We start from the raw sequence: 19,373 nt of genomic DNA, 5'->3' as shown, positions 1-19,373 counted from the left end.
GAGAATGTGTGCAGTTGCGTGTCAGTAGCGTGTGTGCAGAGCCAGTTGCTTAATAACTTGACTATTTATTTATTTATTTATTTAAAATTCCTTACAGGCCCTTTACAGGGCATTGAGTAAGGGGGGTAATTGGCGAAGTTTTACAGAGTTTTACAGAAGTTTTTTTGTTCTGCGGAGAGAAACGCCTGTTTTGATTATATTTTTGGGGGGCAGAACACCTTCCCCTCTACACCAATATTCAAGGAGGGTGGGAGGGAGTGCATTCATTTTAGCTACAAGCCGCTGTGTGATATTAAGACAGTACCCATTCGTATACAGTGAGCTTACCGTCAACATTGCGACGTCACAATGCCAGACGACGCGCTTTACCGACGCCACGTTTCTTTATGACTCATCCAAAACACGTCGGCTTCGAGACGACTATTAGCAGGTCGTCTGCGTCGTGCGAGAGCACGCAACGATTGTAGCGCCGACATCGCTCATTGCTTTTTCAGCGCCAGGAAACCCATGCCACTTACGGCAACCTTCTTCCCGCCTCCGCCGGCGCTTCTTTTGAATCAGGGATTTTTGTTTCATTTTCTTTCGTTTTGCGCCGCCTCCGAACAACAAAAGGACGAGTACAGAGCTAATGGAGGAGGTGCGTTCGCGCCTCTCCTGTTGTGCGGATTTCCTGCACGAGCGCCTGTGGATATCCTGACGCCATTGCACACACACACGCGCGCGCGCGCTCAACGCAAAGAGAACAGCGTTCGTCGTTCTCTTTGCGTTGCCCCGGCTATAGCTTTGGCAAGTGGAGCACGTTGACTTGCGAGATCACGCAACGCTTCTGTTCACGTCCGTTTGCATTTTCCTTTTCCACCGAGATTTCCGCTCTCTTGTTGCGCGGCTTTTGGTTCCCGCCTGCAAAAGGAACACTACGCTATGGATCATATGGTGTACAACCAAACAGCGCAGACGTTTGGCGGAGCTGCATGCTCGAAGCGATTTGAAAAACGTTGACTCGAGAATGACGCTAGCCGACGTTTCGGCAAGAAGGCTTGTCTACGTGAAGACAACATCTGACCAAGACAAGTGCACTGGTCGAAGCGTTGGCTTAAGTCACAGTTCCTAACAATTTTTCATCAAGTTCACTTAGAGTCGCATGCGTTATATAGCTTACACCCATATTTAATATTCGTCTACGCCAGAACCGCAACTCATTCAAAGTTTACATCCGTGAGCGTTTCTTTTTTACTTTAGCTTCAAACGTCAACTTAGTCGGTCACAGCCTCCACATCCCTGCACTCACCTTGCACCCGTGGTACAGCTCACGCATATTTCTTTTTTAACCACGTCACGTAGAGAGCCGCACGTCGATTTCGAGGTCAACACCCGCGTCAGGATATCCGGGGTCTGTCCTGCTGAGAACGTTAAGGTCCTCAGCGTCCCGCAGTTCGCAGAGATGTCGCAATGACTGCGCGGGCACGATCTCTTTTCGCTCTGCGAGCTCTGATCTCCTGATTTTATTTTCTCCCCTCCCACCTCTTCAATAACGTGTGGCAGTGCGATCAAGTGCTGAATTCTTAGAAAACAAGGATTACCTGGTATGGTTTGCCACGTATATAAGATACACGTTAACTTCCTTTTGTCTTGTAACAATACTGATTGTTGGCCTAGTTGGCACTGACATGCTTTGGCCGCAAATAACACACACACACACAAAGTAAAGAAACACTCAACGACAAGCACGAGCGGCACTTTAATGTTAAGGTGCAACTCTCTGTAAGAGAGTTGTCGTTAGACAACTCTCTTACGGAGAGTTGTCTAAACCAGACAGACAGACGGACGGAAAGACAGACAGACCGACGGACAGACGTATGGACCGACGCACGGACAGATGGACGGATGGATCAGGTATCTTAGTCAAATGCGAACTTAATAAGTGGAAATTACACACGGCACAACCATTGAAACGTTCAGGTTTACCTTCAAGCTAAACCACTTCGTCATAGACGGATAAAACTCTCATGCGCAGAGTGTGCCAAAATTGCGTGCCAGGCAACACCCAGATTATGGCATCCAGATTTACAAACTTAAGTGCGTGGTGACAGACGGACGAGGGCTATAGTGCGCGGCCAGGAACTCGTGCCAGGTAGTCGGCGTCCAGAATATTACGACGCGAGGCAGTCGGCCTTGCGTCTGGGCGGCGTTGAGCATTGCGACAGTCCCTTTGAATGCATTTCCGGCCATAGCTGACCGATCGGACATAAATTTGACGCAATAGACCTGTCCCGCCAAAGTTATACTTGTGAGATTTCACGTCTTCGTAAAGAGTCAGCTTTACAATAAACGTAACAAACATTTATTCGATTAAGAACGGGAGCGTCCAAGCATGCCTACGCTATACGCTACGTTCGTCTGGGTAGCGAGGCGATATTGGCAGCTGAGTTTTGTTGTAGCCACCACCGGTGACGCATTTCTTCAGTGACGCTGCTGTGGCGCCATCGCTTATTCAGGCGTTTCTCGTCGGGCTATATAATGACGAGGTGGATGCAGCTATAGGGGAAGCGCCAGTGGGGTGCACGGGGGAGCTGGAACCTCCCTGCAGATTTTCGCCTGCCCCACCCCCTTTGGCCCCCAAGAGAGAACAAAGTAATAATACAATGCCTATAAGTCGTAACACAATGCCACCCTCGCCCCCTGAAGGGTCTCATTTATCGTGGCCGACCCCCCCCCCCCTTCTTCCGGTAAAAAAATTTCGGCGCCACCCGTGGGTGAAGGCTGCACCGATTGATGCACATAGTGCGTCGCCACACATACTTGCTCACTTCGCAGGTGGAGGTTACGCACCTTTCTTACTTGGCAATATTTTTATTTTTCTCGTGCTCGCAGATGAAACTGGACGTGCCCACGTTCATCAATCCGGGGTTTCAAGACGACGAGAAGAAAGCCATTGAAGCCAACGGCCACACAAATGGCGCTGTCGCGGTAAGTCAAAGCCATGGAGGCTCTTCCCCCTACTTTTTTCTTTAAATTCTTACTGGACGTGCGAGAACATGTATTAGTCTGTCAGAGACGACGTGGGCGTATAGCTCCTCCCCTCTGCAACTCTTAACATCGACACAAAGACTTTCACTGCGCGTGAAAACAGCATCATTAAAGCTTCGCGAAGGCGTGAGTTTTATGGGGGAGAGGGCAAGAGAAAATGAAATGGGAAACATATCTCTGAAACGACTGCTAGTCTGAGTCGTCGCGGCGGGATTCCAGATGGGCCCATGGTGTCAGTGGTGAGTTCATCTGTTCGAAGCTATCCAGGCATTTTAAATGGCCTACCCGCAGTTAAAAAACGGGAAAAAAAGCACACAAAGTGGCCGAAGTTAAGACGCGCGTGTGGCTTTCTTGTGTGTACGAAAGAGGGTTGGACGTTTCAGCAAGCTAAAAAGTGTCGAGAGGTTTGGGCCATTCACCATTGCGTCGGCTTCACTAGCCAGCTGTTTGACAAGCCACTTGGTCTCCCGTGTTCTCGATGTGGTGTTGGATAGTAACGTTGTGTAGAGCAGGGTCATCATCATGCCTGGAAAATTGTATATGAAACGCTTATGACGACGGATGTGGCGAGGCAATACGTACACCTAACAGGTCAATCAGCAGGGCCCTGATCTTTGACGTGGAAATGTGCGTCACTGCGTATTCACTCGCATGCACGACTTTCTGAGCAACCACTAAACTACCCAGGAATGTGCCTTGAGCGCGACTTGTAACCCGTGAGATACCAAGCTCCAGGATAGTTGCCAGAGTTGTCCGGCTCTACATGTGTGGGATATATGCACATGTTCGTTAATCTACGAGTGGTGTGGGGCTGCATGCCACATTATTCTATGTGCATGTTGTGGAAGTAAGCTTTTTTGAGAATTACTTTTCGCGGTGCAAAACTGTTGCATGCTGACACAATCTCATTTATAAGCATATGGCATGATGAAGTGTACTGTAAGTGAGGATGTTTCGTTTGACGATTGGAATATACACCTCTGGTCGCTCTGCAGACCTTTCGACTGGTTTTGCGTATACGCTGCTCTGGATAATTGATAATTTGCTACAGAGTTGTCTAAGAAGCCGAAAATAACGATGTGTATATTTGGAGAAAATCCGCGTTGGAAAACCCCGAATTTTCGCCACCTGGGGTTCTTTTAGATGTCCTTGTGTTGACTCCATGCTCTTCTACGTATATATATTAAGTACAAAATGATCATTATATCAGGGTGAATAGTATTTATTGCAACATAGTGCTAAAGTTCAACATGCGTGCTATTTGCAGATTAATCTTTGTCGTGACCCCTGATCAGTTAACACTTACACCTTGAACCTCGGCACTAAAACCACACAGGCGAAAAAGATCGCAGTGTTATTGAGTGTTTCACGCGCAAAAAAAAAATCTGATGCAAACCTTAACAACGTGCGGGAATCGGAACCGAATGACGGCAGGTTTATTGAAACGAACCGCCAGCCGACCACTGCACCGCTACCACACGAGACAGCGGTCTTGCGGGCTCATCTCGTTTCCCGGTTGGCAGCCGAAGGCCTCCGAGAACTTCGCGAAGTTTCGCAGCGGGATGTTGACCTTGATCTCGGGCGACGTCTCGCCGAATCCCAGCACCCGCTTGGCGTACGCCAGACTCCGGTGATCGCACTGGCTGAGCGCGTAGTACACGAAGAAGATCTGCTCCAGCGTGAAGCCCCCAAACGGCGCCCTGGTCCTGCGCGCCGTCATGGTATCCATGCCCAGCAGGCTCAGGTAGTAGTCGTAGAGCGGGGCCACCGCCGCATTGTCGGCGATGTCGTCCGCCAGGTCGCCCACCATGTCCAAGTCCGGAAGCTTGAGCTGCATCTCCTCCTTGTACTGCTTGAAGAAGCAGTCCCGGATGTGGGCGTACTTCTCGGCGGTAGCCTTGCTCCACCAGTCGATGATCCTGGCACGGTATTTAACAGACGATTTTGATTTACAGACTTGACAGGTAACGCTACTGAATACTCTGTGCGGGTGCTCAGCGGCTATTACGAGCAGATTCTCTCGCATCGCGCCAAGAGTTGGATATTCAGTCGCCTACCTAAGCCAAGTTCCTCACCAGGCCTTCTTACGACGATGCCTCTCGAATTAAATGCGTTACTTTGAGAAGCTCTAACAACGCATATCGAGCAAAACGCGCGTAGTGCGAGATATGTCAACATGCGAAAAAAAATAGTAATTTCTAAGCCTGGTTTTTGTGTTGGTCCTGATGGCAGTTTCAAGTGGTCTGTGCCACACATGACCTCAGTCCTGTTCTGCATATCTGCGAAGATTTAGTCCAGTTTTATTCTTCACCTATAGTGATTCCCACGTTTTTGTTGGTCATTTATCGAGATATTGCGCTTATAAAAGAACGTGTATCCACTTGTTCATAGAACCTGTATTAGAAACATTAGAATAATTAGTGAAGTGGATACATAAATGCTTTATGATGCGTATAAGCGTTTTTTCTACATTTGAAGTGTAAGGTAACGCAAGCAATATTTATATTTGTGCACCACCCCATACATACACTATGAACGTAAGTATGAATACTCGAGCCTCAATACAAACCTATTTCGGTGGTCTATCGAAGCTCCCCTATCGTCCACTGCGTAGAACAGTCCCTTGAGCAAGAACTGCGCCACGATTGGCACAAACAGGGGTTCCACACTGTTCGACATTCCCCTCAAGAAGGCCACCACGACGTACGGCATGAACAGCTTGTTCTTTCCGTGCACGTACTCGATGTCCGGGTGCAGACTGCTCACGTGGTGGCGGTTGTCCAAGTCCATGGTCCGGTGCCAAGGGTCGAAGTACGTCCGCTTGGTGTTCGCCTGGATGGCGTAGAAGCTCTGCAGCAACTTTAAGCCATCGAACGGTGGCGCCTTGGGGTCGTAGTACAGCGCCGGAATGCTCAGATCGCGAATGGCGTTGCCCATGAAGTCGAAGTTGACGTTCAGTATCTTCTCCTTGGCGATGACCCGTTCCACGGGATTGAGCCAGTACGCGTTCTGAACCAAGTTGGCCATCAGGTTCTGCGTGTGGTTGAACATGTGCTCCACCTGATTGTCCAGTGCGGTCGAGTACTTGAGCGGGTTGTCGCCGCCCAGCGTCATGAGGGTGAACATGCGCATGCCAAACGGGAACAGGTCTTCTAGAAGGTGGACGCACGCCTGGAAGCGTTCTCCGACGCCCACGACGAGTTTTTCCCGGCTGAGTGGCACAAGGAACTCGGCTTCGTCTGGCAGCATCGCAGACAGGTGAACCATGGTCCTGTAGCCGATGTAGTTGGCCAGCGTCGTGTAAGACGTGTTGTCCATGATGTCAGCCACGTCGGTCAGGTACTCCGGGGCCAACACGTCCACGACATCCACCTTGTTGAGCGGGTACCGGAAGATGACGTCCACGTAGTCTCTCCAGCTCCACTTCTGGCTCCGGGGCAAGCTCGCCAGAGACCTCTTGCGGGCGAGTGGTGGTACAAACGTCTTCATTTCCACGGCTTCTTCCAGCCTCATTTCAAGAATGACGATGTTCTCGGCGAGCAGATCGACGTTTTCCATCACGCTGAGGATGCTCAGGGCCCTGGCCACAACCTGGCTGTAGTTGAACAGGTTCTCGTTGGTGTACCGCAGCTGGTGGCGGCGTAGTATTGTCCTGGGAACATCCAGCTGCACGGAGTAGTCGCGGGCGTACTCGCTCACCACTCTCACCTCAGTGAACGGGAAGATTCCCAGCGTGCCGTCGACGAACCCCGCGGTGCCGGACACGTTCCATTCGGGCGACACGTTCGGAAACGGCCATCCCTGGAGACCCAGCTTGCCGAGGAGCTCCTGCCAGGGGTCCCAGCCCATGCCATTACGACTGTAGATGGAGGTGCAGTTCGGTATGAAGAACAGAGCTTGGCTGATGAAGCTCCCGGGGAATTCGTAGTAGGTCTTCTGCTTCAGCTCGAAGTACTGCTTGAGCGTTTTCGGCAGGTCGTACATAAGTTTAGACGTCGTCTGAGACCTGTAGGGCGCGTCGTCCGGCTGTTGACGAGAACCAAAGAAAGGTTGCCGTGAATGAAACCAACAGCTGGAAATTAGGAAAACTTGTTCACGACGTAGTTTCCTGAAATTCATTGTGCAGGCGGGAAAAACGACTCAGCTTTCTAACCAAAGCAAACGATGCCCAAGGTTTGCGATATTGGCTAGACTACTCAAAACATGAATTAAGTTGGGAAAGCAGCGCTGTTTAGTTTGGAGTTGAACAAATTTAACACGCGACAGCCCTAAGTATCGTGTATAAGAGACCATTTCACTTAAACAAACTTCTTTAAAACCGCGCTAGAGCAGCAGTGGGACACAAACTCGACGGCCTCGTTGAAGCTCAATTGGCTTTTTCATTACCCGTAATAACCTCTAGGAGTTCAGTTATTTCTTTTTGCGCATGAGTCTCATGTAAATTGAAACCAAATGTTCTTATTCTCGATTTCACTATAGTAGAAACAAAGTGGAATTATTAGGCCCCATCAACGCAGGAATTTGCTGAACGAAGATTTCGTGGGTTCGCGGCAGTCTGCCAAAGCAAGGTATCTTGTCAGTGACTTCTTACACATTTTTTTTTGCGATTCCCCACTCTGCATTCGGGCAGCTATCTGGGGGTACCACCAGGATCTTTTTTTTTCTCTATATATACTGGTGGGAGAGGGGCGCCCGTGACAAATGAGTTCCTTCGGGGGAAAGATTGGATTGAATTGGATAAACTTTTATTTGGTCCTCCAAAACACAGATCACTCTCTTGCAGGCAGCTCCCACGTGGAGACCGAGATGCCAAGCTAGCCGGAAACTTATTACGCGGTGTGTTGTGGCTCCTAAAAAAAGGGGGGGGGGTGTTGCGCCATTATTGCTGCTAGCAGTTACACGACGCAGTACTATACCTTGGCGTTTCGCACGGCCCAGCTTCGCGAGCAGACGAAGGCGTAGAAGTTCTCGCACGGTTCCTGCTGCTGGTCTAGCCTCGCGTGCACGTATGCATCCTGGCGTTCACAGACCTCACGACTGCACACTAAGCTCGGTCGGGAACGCCCGTGGTGGCGGGCCCCGTCCGGCGACTGTGGGTACCAGTCGTCCCTGATCACGGGCGCCATGGCAGCAGCAGCAGCAGCGACAGGAGCAGTGGTGGCGGGGGTGGCGGTAGCGCGTCGGGTGATGGTACGCTGTTGGGCGAGGCCCTTTGTGCTACCCCGTATCTCTAGAAGCCTCGGCTGTTTGGGCGACGTCCGATTCCTGGGAGGTTCAAAAACTCCTTTGCGTGGCAAGTTGACTGTCGTCGCAAGCATCGCTTCAACTGTTGCATGCGTGCACTGGGTGACAAAGAGCGTCGAACCTCTCTGCTTCAGACACGTCAAAGCACGGCAAGTAAAAAAAAAGTTCCCGTGAATGTAGAGGTGAAGCTATCAACATTGTCGCTAGAACATCGTCAGTCCGGTTCCATAAAGTTCATAAATGTTCTTCGATCAGTCAGGCCTTTTCGAAAAAAACTATTGCCACTCTGCAAACATCATCAAAAGCGAATACTGTTCTTCTGCATCGGCTGAACTCAAAAAACAAAAACAAAAGCAGAATGCTCTAAGGAAGATGGAGTCTTCCATTAATCAACACGGCATAGGCAAAATAAGCAAGTCGTAGACTGGGAGCCATTTCGACTTGCGCCGTACTCCTATAGCTAGACACCGTCCTGAAGCTCTTTTAAAGTGCGCAACGGTACGAGTAAATTATGCACTGCCGGTATCTACAAAGGCTATAAGCTTGTCTACTTCTGTACGATGCGCCGCCATGTACGATGCAACATACAGATCGAAACTAGGCGCGTCTACATCAGTGACTAGGACACCAGTGGACCGAATGAATCCCCCTAGCTTTATTCGACCACCCCGTATATAGAGCGCATGGCGCATGGCACCCTCTAAAACTTCGTCTTTTTTTTTGCCCTCACCCACTAACGGGGGCGCACCAACTTCTGCAGCAACGAAGACCGCTAAATCCGAGGTATTGTTGACTGGGGCTAGTTGTCTATACTTCTGTGACTGCAACTACGTGCGACCATCAACCGGTGGTCAAGGACCGTTATAAGCGGACATTTCTTCGTCCTTGTTGAACTGGTACAGTCGAAAATCCCAAGCTAAGGACTGGAGCAAACCGTGTATCGATTACAGGCTCCGCTGCAATTCAACAGATTACGCAGATGTACCATCGCCTCAAAAAAAAAAAATGGGACCTGCGCCTAGAAGCTCACCATGCTCTGGATTGGGCAGGGTCTTCCTGGTTCGCCTTGGAGAGCTTGTGTAGGGCGACGGCGGTGACCAGGCCGAGCGTCACCACGGTCGCCAAGGCCGCCGCACGGCCAGCAGAACACCGTACATTGGCCATGGAGCCGGGTTGCGTGGCTGCACGCTGCTACGGTAGCTGTCTTCTTCTGACCGCTTGTGCGCCACGTGCAGCGGGGCCGCGTTCCGCTGCTTCGTCTTCCTCTTCATCCCTACTCTCGCGTTGCATGTGTGCGTCTAAATACGAAGGCAAACATAAAACACATCGAACGGCGTGTTGGTCATACTGTTATGGAGTGCGTAAAATGCGCAATTGAAAGAGCAAAATTAAGGAAGAAACTAGCAAGTTTGGAGAGGTGGCTCTTCACATTAAAGAAATTAGATTATGGCCTCAAATGCATTTTCAGAAGAAGGCGAACATCTTCCTTCTTAGCGGACGCTGGACAGGATAAGCACTGTGATATACTGGTGTGGTGACATATGAAGTGACGTGTTAGTACATATACTAGGGGCAGAAATGGGTGTGCGTGTGAATGCTTTGTTGCAGTGTGAACAGCTGTAACCAAACTGTATGTACACTGCCATGTAATTTAAACTTATTTCAGTGTGTTGTTTTGGCTTTTATCTCATCGTTCATTTTGGATAACCTTCGTTATTTTTTCATGGCAGAACTTATCTATATGGGGTAGTTGAGATAATACGAACATCGACGACAAGACAGTTACAACAAAACATAAAAAAAACAGCGTATTGCATAAGCTCCAGAAACGCGGCGCACTGACCACCAGTACAAGTAACCGCGACGGGGCATAATCTTTTTTTTAAATATGGATATATTATCGTCGTTGTAATTGTTATCGTTGTTGTGTGATGAAAATTTAGTTTTACATTTCGGTGTAATTGTTGATGGTGATTTGAGATGATTGGTGGTGGCTCGGTAACACCCTTACTCATTGAGAAAGCTTTCCTTCACTTTTTGCCAAAAGGTGCGCACAAAGAGAAGTGTTAAGGAAACTTAACTAACGTCTAAAGATCACATGACGTAATCTGATTGAATTGAGCATTCGCCAAGTCCTTCGACGGAGCTTGTGTCAGCAAGGGACAGCTTACTGCTCTCCCATAGTTGAGCACCGAGTACTCAAAATCGTTAAACATTTTTTTCTAAACAAACACAGCTTCCCTGTCACCGTCTCATTCACTGGTAGTAGGGAATTAGGGACGTTTCACCACTTTCCCATAGTTGAGTACGAAGCACTGAAAATCGTTAACCTTTTTTTTTTTCTAAACACACGATGAGAGACGGCTTACTGCTCTCCCATAGTTGAGTACCGAGTACTTAAAATCGATGGCCCACACGTTTCTTCAAAGAGAGGGGCAGCTGAAGTTTTCAATTGTTCTGTACTAGCCATGCGCCCACTCTAGCGCGCATGCATAAGTGTTATCCTGTAAAATGTGATTACCTTGATTCCTTTTAATTTTCCTTTGACTTGTAACATTTGGATACCCAGTGATCAACTAGATTTTGGTGCTCAGTTGTAAGATGCATACGCTGTCTTTACTGGTTTTCGATGTTTCGTTTGTGTATGTACAGGTGTACAATAAACTTCCCTTTCTCATTCTACCGTGACAGCTTAAAGCTCTCCCATTGTAGAGTACACCGCACTCTAAATCATCGAGTGTTTCTGATAAACTGATTTAGAGATAGCCCACTCCCATATATTACTATATGTATCTTAAACCATTGTTCCAACACGCTTCAGTATGCATGCATCGTATAAAGTTGGAAATTGGGACGGCTATATTCACCCATAGTATAGCACGTACTACATAGAATTTCGCACAAAAATATTGGCCGCGTATCTGCGTGCTTTGTTGTAAATGTGGTCAAAAGCACAACGCGGAAGTTAAGAGGCATCAAGGAACACCAACTCGGGAACATGACTTTAGCTTTATTCATTCCCCGCGTCATGTATCAATATTCATACCTTGACATCGCCAAGACCCGAAAATCGAAGCTCGAGACCCTGCTTCGTCAAATTTCTTGCACGATACTGGGTACCGCTCATTACGCAAAGTCTGATAGGGTTCAAGGAACTGCGATCCTGCCAAACCTCGACAACTTTGCCCAAATTCACCGCGAAGCACAATGCACGCGCCTCAGACGTTCCACACAAGGATACGCTTTGCTTACGACATATGTCCACCTGTCGCATTTGAAGAAACCCGGCCCCCATGGGTGACGCTCGACCAGGTCACCACCAAACCATTACAGCGGCACATGGATCGAGATACCCAAGCAGGACGACGTGAATCACGAGTGCAACACCTCCAATAATCCACAGGAGGGTGGATCTATCTATCTATCTATCTATCTATCTATCTATCTATCTATCTATCTATCTATCTATCTATCTATCTATCTGTCTGTCTGTCTGTCTGTCTGTCTGTCTGTCTGTCTGTCTGTCTGTCTGTCTGTCTGTCTGTCTGTCTGTCTGTCTGTCTGTCTGTCTGTCTGTCTGTCTGTCTGTCTGTCTGTCTGTCTGTCTGTCTGTCTGTCTGTCTAGCCGCCTACGACTTTTAGCTCTCCTGGCCGTTTCGATAATGGTATCGATACCAAACTTGGTGTGGCATAACATGACTGTATTAAGAACGTATTTGACTAGTCATAACATGAAAATCATGACATGTCATGAATGTCATGATTTACATTTAGTGGTCCTGCAGCTTCGTCTCATACCGGCGAGGGCTTTCGAACGGGAATAGCTTCCGATGGACTACCATTGTCATGGGGCTTCCATTGCAACATCAGTACGCAATGCATTGCCGAAATCATGGCCATGGTAGATGCAGTTACCATACCCAACCCAAATGTCCGTATTTCACTGATACGCACAGATAGCCAAGCAACCTGTTGAACCCTCGCGACATTCCAGACACACAATACAGCAAACTTACGAAGCACTTAGCTGACCAGCCTTCGTTACATATCCGTATACAGTGGATACATGGTCACTCAGAGAGAATGAAGTGGCACACGCCGTCTCCTGCGTAAATATCCCTGACCCCCCTCTGTGGTGGCCGGATTCAATTAAGCGCACCGAATTACTTGCCATGGCTCGTTTAGACAGGGGCGAACAATTAGATGAGATGCGCAACAATCACAGGGTTTATTCCGATCCTCCTCATTCCATGACGAGACTTGAGGACCCCCTGATAACGCAAGCCGAAAGTCACTCTTTAATGACACCTCACATTCAACACTGCATACAAGGGTCTCCTGCTTGCATGGCCTGCGGTGGCTTCCCGGATAGCGCTCACGTTCTGTGGGACTGTCCGGGTGGTCGCGCAGCCATGTGGGAGAGCCTCAAGCACATGCCTATAAACCTTAGACCTGCGACCCTGGAGGACTGAGTGGCTGGTGGACTCCTCCCCAGACATCATGAAGACACTGCTCCAGCATTTGCAACTTATAGGCCTGTCTGATGGATAGGCTTTTTTTTAGTAGACCCGGACTGGGGTTGGTTGGTTGGTTGGTAACAACTTTATTGGAAGTCCGGCAGAGCTTTCGCCGACTGGGCCTTAGGTCTCCCGCGTGGGGACGTCAAGACCTTGCCTGACCGCTGCTTCATGGGCCTACTGGACGGCCCGGAGTTGGTCGCCGAAGCTGGGGCTGCACTGGGCAGCAGCCCACCACGGCGGAAGGGTTTCGGATAAAGCACCTTGCGGATTTTCGGCGCTGTCCCAGAGCATCTGATTTAATGTGGCAACCTCCATATGGCATATCTTGCATATTTTCGTCGGATATATATACTGTTAAACCGCGATGTGTTGGGATACGTGTGCGTCTGCAGCCTTCGTGGGGCCACCGCCTTCACCTGTTTCTTTTAAATGCGAAGCATTGTTTTTTTAAACGCGAACTTGGCGAATTTGAGCGTATATATTTGGCGTCTCTCATAATCATATGGTTGTTTTGGGACGTTAAACCCCACATATCAATCAATCAATCAATCAATCAAGCATTTCTTAGCGAAATTCAACAAATTTGAGCGTATCTATCTATCTATCTATCTATCTATCTATCTATCTATCTATCTATCTATCTATCTATCTATCTATCTATCTATATATCTATCTATCTATCTATCTATCTAGCCACCTATGACTTTTAGCTCTCCTGGCCGTTTCGATAATGGTATCGATACCAAACTTGGTGTGGCATAGCATGACTGTATTAAGAACGTATTTGACTAGTCATAACATGAAATTCATGACATGTCATGAATGTCATGATTTAAATTTAGTGGTCCTGCACCTCTTGCGCTGGTTTCCTTCACATGACGTGTTGCAAAACTGGTATGGTATGACATGATTGCATGGCGAACACAAGGGATGGACCCTAACATGAAAATCATGACATGCCTGTCATGTAACAACACGACGACATGCCACGCACATGATGCGCTCACGACTGTTTCGCTTGCGTCACATATAGTGAATTTGGTATTACGGTATGTGAATGGATGACGAAGGTATGTGACTGGTGCAAACAGGATAATCATGAGATGCGTGTCATGTGAGAACATGACTACATTCTACAGTCAAGGAGCCAATACATTTAGACGTGACGCGGTGCGCGTGCTCGCCGGCGTTCATTTCGTTGCGTCACGCCAGCGTTGCCACGTCAGGCGCCGGTCCTGTCGTGTACTCGGAGGTGCGCGCCGCACTGCGTTGCTTTGATGCATGCACGTTTCAGCGCGTCCGGCGTCCCTCATTCACAAAAAGAGGGAGATGCAGTGTTGTCTGGGTAATGCATCGGCACGAAATGCAGGATGTCGCATTTCGCACCGGTTTCTGTCGGAACGCGCCGACGGACGCTGGTCGCGCTGGTCGCGCCTGGCGTCAGACTATGGAGTGCTCGCGTTTCGCTAACGTAGCGTCGCTGTGCCCAGCGTGCGCGCGCGTCAACGCTTCATTGGAGTATATTGGGCCCTTGATGATGCGCTCGCGGCCGTTTTGCTAGCTTCACATATACAAAATTTGGTGTTACGTGACGTCAATGGATGACCAAATATATGACTGGTGCAAACATGATAACCCTGACACGCGTGTAATGTAAGAACATGGCAACATACCACGCTCATAGCGTGCTCGCGGGCGTTTCGCTAGCTCTGCATATACTAAATTTGGTATCACGTGACGTGAATAGAGGACAAAGGCAAATGACACATCCTAACATGATAATCATGACATGGAAGGCATGTATGGCATCATTTACATCCACCTCGTAACGTTGTGCTGATTTTAAAGCGATATATCAACCTTTCTCATTCGTGCTTCGCATATAATCGATTCCCACTGTACGTGGAATCTGCCAATTTTTATTTTTAGAAAAGTTGTTCTCTCTCTCGTAAAAAGACGATAGTCTCCTGCGGGCCTTCTTTCGTGCGTAGCACAGCATTTTCAGCGCAGTCTAAGAAACACTAAGGTCTTTAGAATCGCGTATCTGTATATTTTCTATTAAACGAACGCACCACCTACTGCTGAATTACTGACGGTGTGCGTCAGATATGCGTATTACTTGCTTTTTGATCGTTAATGTTGACAAGTATGAACGCAGCCACCAGTTCAATATGACTGGGCGTTTAGCAAGTGCTTAAAGTTTAACCAGGTTGGTGAATCGTGTGACAAAGATAGCCTAAAATTTTCCATTCAGAGTGATTGTCGAGTTTAGACGTATTAGCGGGACGGCTTAGTGCTCTCCCATAGTTGAGTCATAGAGAAAGAAGAAGACAAGAGAGGACACTCCGCGAAACCTGGCCTCAGGAAGTGCGTCACGATTACGTAACCAGCTAGTGCTCTCATCAAACGTCAGAGGACGCAAGCGCAAAAAAAAACAGTTATAATCAATGAAACAAAATTGTTTTCACAAAATAATAATTATACGCCCGAATTAGGTATGTTCTTTATACATAAAAACAATTTATTCAACACACCTCACGTGATTATTTTTCTTCAGCCGTACTGTCATAAACACCATCCACCCAGCGACAAGCCCATGCATGACTGGCAGCGAGAAGCTTTCGTCGCTTTCGACAACGTCGGCTGCGTCGGTGTTTTCGTGCGTGAGATAACAGGTGAGGCACGTTTTCAAGCGAAGCTTGTTGAATGACATGTTGTTGGTCTTGTTCGGTCATTTTTTTTTTCAGAAAACGGTTACACCTGTGCGAATAAGACACCATGAAACAAACATAGAAAGATGCACACACACACGTTGCGCCTCGTGTGTGCGAGTTTGTTTCTTACGTGGCGTCTCATTCACGCAGTTGTAACCTTTTTCTGAAGCTTGTAAGGACTGGGAGGTTCGCTAAAAAGAAAGTTTGTGGCTCTATGCGGCGGCTAGACGGGAACATTGTGCAACGTATGCAGTATAGCAAAGGCGGCACGGCGTCAAGCCGAGGCGACGCGTGCTGCGTCTGCCACGGACGCGAGCGTCTGTAGGCTGAGCATAGCTGGGCAGCTAGGTCATAGGCTCGGTGGCTCGGTGCAAAATATTGAGAAGCGTTCGCTGGGCCTCGCATGCTTCACGACACGTTTCCCGAAGGCTCGCAACACGAATAATTCTTGGTGTGCCGGAGGCAAATCTGGACCAGCCAAGTGGTCATTATCTTCGTTTCTTCGCTAGCCTTGTGCCACTAGTGCAAGCTGCCCACAAATTTTTTTGACGTTTCCAATATACTTTTACCGCACAAATTTTAACTACGATTTTTCTTCCCAATGTACTGTGCTGATACTGCGTACGCACGAAGGTGTTCTAAAGTTCCCAGGCCGCGATACCATTGCATTACAAGGGATAGCGGCCTGGAAACTTCTGAAGATCTTTGTACGTGGTCTTGACGTATATCTTTGTAAGTCAGAGTTTTATGGGTCAGAGATGTATCACTGGTTTTGTATTGTGCATCGATTAGCTAATCATTCAAAGGGGTTTGTTGGTTCCGCAGGCCGCTCGCAAGATTGTTCCGACAGCACTGTCTAAGGCACCGAACAAGCTTCACAAGACCCTCCAGAAGATGTCTCCGCCAACAGCTCCACGTCTGAGTGCCCTAGAGAAAATGGTGACTATGCTTTTATTGCAGCTGTTTTTAATGTGCTATTTTATGTTTAGGACATTCTGAGGAAACTATCCTCAAAAGGACACTACGTGTGCACTTACAAAATGTAAGGGTGGGCTCTCAGTGATTTTCACTTTTTTTGTGCATTGTCAACATTGTGAATGGTTTGTTTTTAGGTAGTGGAATCGAAAACTTTGCACCACAGAAAGTTGTGCACCTTGGGTCTGAAAGAGCGAGGAAAGTGCTCGTATGGGATTAGTTGTTCTTCGCTTTTACATCCATTTTTTTGTTTATTGCAGTGCGTTCCTGTGTGCCAGCGACAATGTCTCCATCAATGAAGTACAAGCAAACCAATAAACATCTGCAAGCCAAAGTAGCAGCACAGCGGAAAACTATCAAAAGACTGCGGAGACAGCCTCATCAAACTAACCACTCATTCGTTGCATACATTGTTTTGGTTACCCGCTATGAGGAGTAGGGACACTGTGTATTCGCTCGAAGTGATTTGCATAACCTTAAAAAGAGTGTTGGGTATCCTGTCTGTATTTTTGTAGCAAATGCGGGCGAACTGTACACTTTACTGTGGGTCGCTTGGTCACTGTGTATGCTTTATCTCTCCAGCTCAAGTAATATATTGATAACAAAACCGCTTGTTGAAATGTCTTCGAGCGGGTAAGGAACACAGTATGAAGTGGGCACAGTTCACGTTATCACGCTTTTTGTATTTTAGCTTCTCATCAACCTCCTCATCTCACCCACCAAAATTCTCAAAAGAATACCCAAACTTGTAGCGTTTGACGGGGCTGCGGACGCTGCCATTTTATTTTTATATAGCTTGTGAGTGATAACGTACGATGTAGAGCCTTTGTGAAAAATAATGAGCCAAAGTGGTTTCCTTCTGCTGTTTATTAGCCCTGTAATACCGCTCTCGTAACAACAATTAAGGTCCACAATTCTGGATAAGTGATGACTACAATCTATTTTAGCTCGCAAGCGTCACAGCAACACCCAGACGCAAATCACTTGGGATCTTAAGTTTTTGATGATAAGAAGAGCCACAAGACTTGCCAGTGTTTAGCATAAAGTTTGTCTTTCACGTAGTGAGCAAGCTGCAAAGCCCTACCTTTCTGAGGACAAGCAGGCATCAAGTCTGCTTTTTTTTTTTTCATTTTGGGCTAGCTGTCCTTAAGCACAGCCAGCACACTGCAGCTTTGCCTTTCTGCTATATTGTGTCGTGTGGTTTCTGTGCACTCTTTTTTTCTATGCATTATTTCGGTTAACCCCAGGCGTGATTCGCGACTTCATTGCTGTGTATATGTCACTTCTTCCTTCTTCTTCAGCATTGTGCGCTGTGTTTTTGCCATAGATCCTTACTTACCCACGGGCCCGGTGTGTCATACTTCACCAGCTTCTCGGCTTCTGCCAACTCTAGCAATGTGTGCGTTGTCTGTGTTCTTTCTGTATTTGTTACAATATTTGTTACAATTTATTGTAAGGCGAGATGCATTTGTTGTCTACCTTTGTCATATTGTGCTTTTTATATTCTCAGACTCTACCTTGCCTTTGAATAAAACATTGCGGATACTCTGTCTCTTTGACTGATATATACATTGATCACTTGTTCCAAAAGAACAAGTGAACAAAAGAACAAGAACAAGTGCGATGAATAAAATCGTAGTGAATTATCACTACCTGCATCTCTCTTTATAATACCTTAATCGAAATAAAAATAAAAAAAATAAAAATTCAAAATTTGCGCCAGTGAAACCGAAACAGGAAGTGCACGCCACTTGCTCTCACCAACCACCAGGTGTGCTAGGGTCGATTGGGCCGCTGGGGTCTACGGGAGTGTCCGCTCTTCACCTTTTATTTCTCTATGGTTGAGTACAAAGTACTCGAAATTGTTAAACTTTTTTTGTAAACATTGTTGTATAGACGCTCGTTGCCTAGGTTTGTTGCGTCCCACGATGGAATTAACTTCTGCTAAACATTTTCATAAATGTGTAGCATCCCACGATAAAAGAAAAAAAAAACTACGGGCCATCTCGCCGACGGGAACTCTGGTGTAATGTGACGCAGCAGCGGCGCGCACAGATTTGAAGTCAAATTTGGTGTAGCGTTTACTCGAGTGAACGTCTGTTTGAAATGCAGATACGGGAGGCGGGACGCGTTGAAGACGTTTGCGCATGGCTTCCTTGGCTCGCGTCTCGTCGGTGTTACCCGTCTGTATTCTCGAATGCGTTCGTGGTTTTTGACTCGCACCTTCCTGGTTTCACTGGTCTTCGACTGCCGACGCTTGCGTTCGGCTTCCCGGGCTCGCTCCTCATCGGTGTTGACGTCAGCAATCGCGAACGCGATCGGCTTCGCTAACTCTCGCAACGCCGTCGACTGCCGGGAAAGGTACGTGCACACTAGTGGGAAGCATGCAGCGACGGCGTTCCGCCCGTCGGCGCGATTGCGCGTCAAGCTGCGGCACACTGGCCATATTGTCGCCGCCGCGAGATTTTCGAGGCGCCTGTAGCGCGCACACCTGCCGGCTCGCGGCTCCTTCTCGCCGACATATGGAGAGAGGTGGCGCAGGTGAGATAATGCCCACGTGAGGAGTGGGCTCGAGCGTTGCGAGTAGTGGAGAGGGTGAAGCCAGAGAGAGCTGAGACGCGGCGAGTGCGCGGCAGGCGAGAGAGAGAGACGTCACCTCGCACTGCTAGGAGCAACGTTACTAGAATATAGGAGGGCGTGCGCAACTTTGCACCTCTCCAACACCTGCGGCGACAAGAGCAGTGCGGACGGAGGGACAGCGTTACACGGGATAGTTAAAGAGCTGCTTCGCATCTAATAATTTTTTTCTAAACGCAGTTGGTGTAAAAACAGCCAGACACTTCGACTTCCCGCTCTTGGAACGCCTATTCTTATCTCAAACGTTTACCGCGCA

At 48.0% G+C, this 19,373-nt stretch overlaps 2 protein-coding genes across 3 annotated transcripts in view; one reads left to right on the top strand and one right to left on the bottom strand.

The window, feature by feature from the left end:
- LOC119163238 (sodium-dependent proline transporter-like) overlaps positions 1 to 19,373 on the top strand; it is a 74,097-nt gene that overhangs the window by 29,980 nt on the left and 24,744 nt on the right. For both annotated transcript variants that reach the window (XM_075873831.1, XM_075873832.1), the window contains one exon: positions 2,872 to 2,967. In XM_075873831.1, the coding sequence (XP_075729946.1) occupies positions 2,872 to 2,967 (96 nt within the window). The remainder of the gene's footprint in view (positions 1 to 2,871; positions 2,968 to 19,373) is intronic.
- LOC119163239 (neprilysin-2-like) overlaps positions 4,229 to 19,373 on the bottom strand; it is a 63,903-nt gene continuing 48,758 nt past the window's right edge. The window contains exons 2-5 of the mRNA XM_037415197.2: positions 9,302 to 9,569; positions 7,944 to 8,292; positions 5,597 to 7,053; positions 4,229 to 4,946 (exon numbers count right to left, since the gene is read on the bottom strand). Of these exons, the coding sequence (XP_037271094.2) occupies positions 4,499 to 4,946; positions 5,597 to 7,053; positions 7,944 to 8,292; positions 9,302 to 9,435 (2,388 nt within the window). The 5' untranslated portion in view covers positions 9,436 to 9,569 and the 3' untranslated portion in view covers positions 4,229 to 4,498. The remainder of the gene's footprint in view (positions 4,947 to 5,596; positions 7,054 to 7,943; positions 8,293 to 9,301; positions 9,570 to 19,373) is intronic.

This window comes from Rhipicephalus microplus, chromosome 9, assembly GCF_043290135.1.
Source record: "Rhipicephalus microplus isolate Deutch F79 chromosome 9, USDA_Rmic, whole genome shotgun sequence".
Classification (NCBI taxonomy): Eukaryota; Metazoa; Arthropoda; class Arachnida; order Ixodida; family Ixodidae; genus Rhipicephalus; species Rhipicephalus microplus.
Note: the sequence above shows the minus strand (reverse complement) of the source record. Positions and strands in the feature narration are given on the sequence as shown.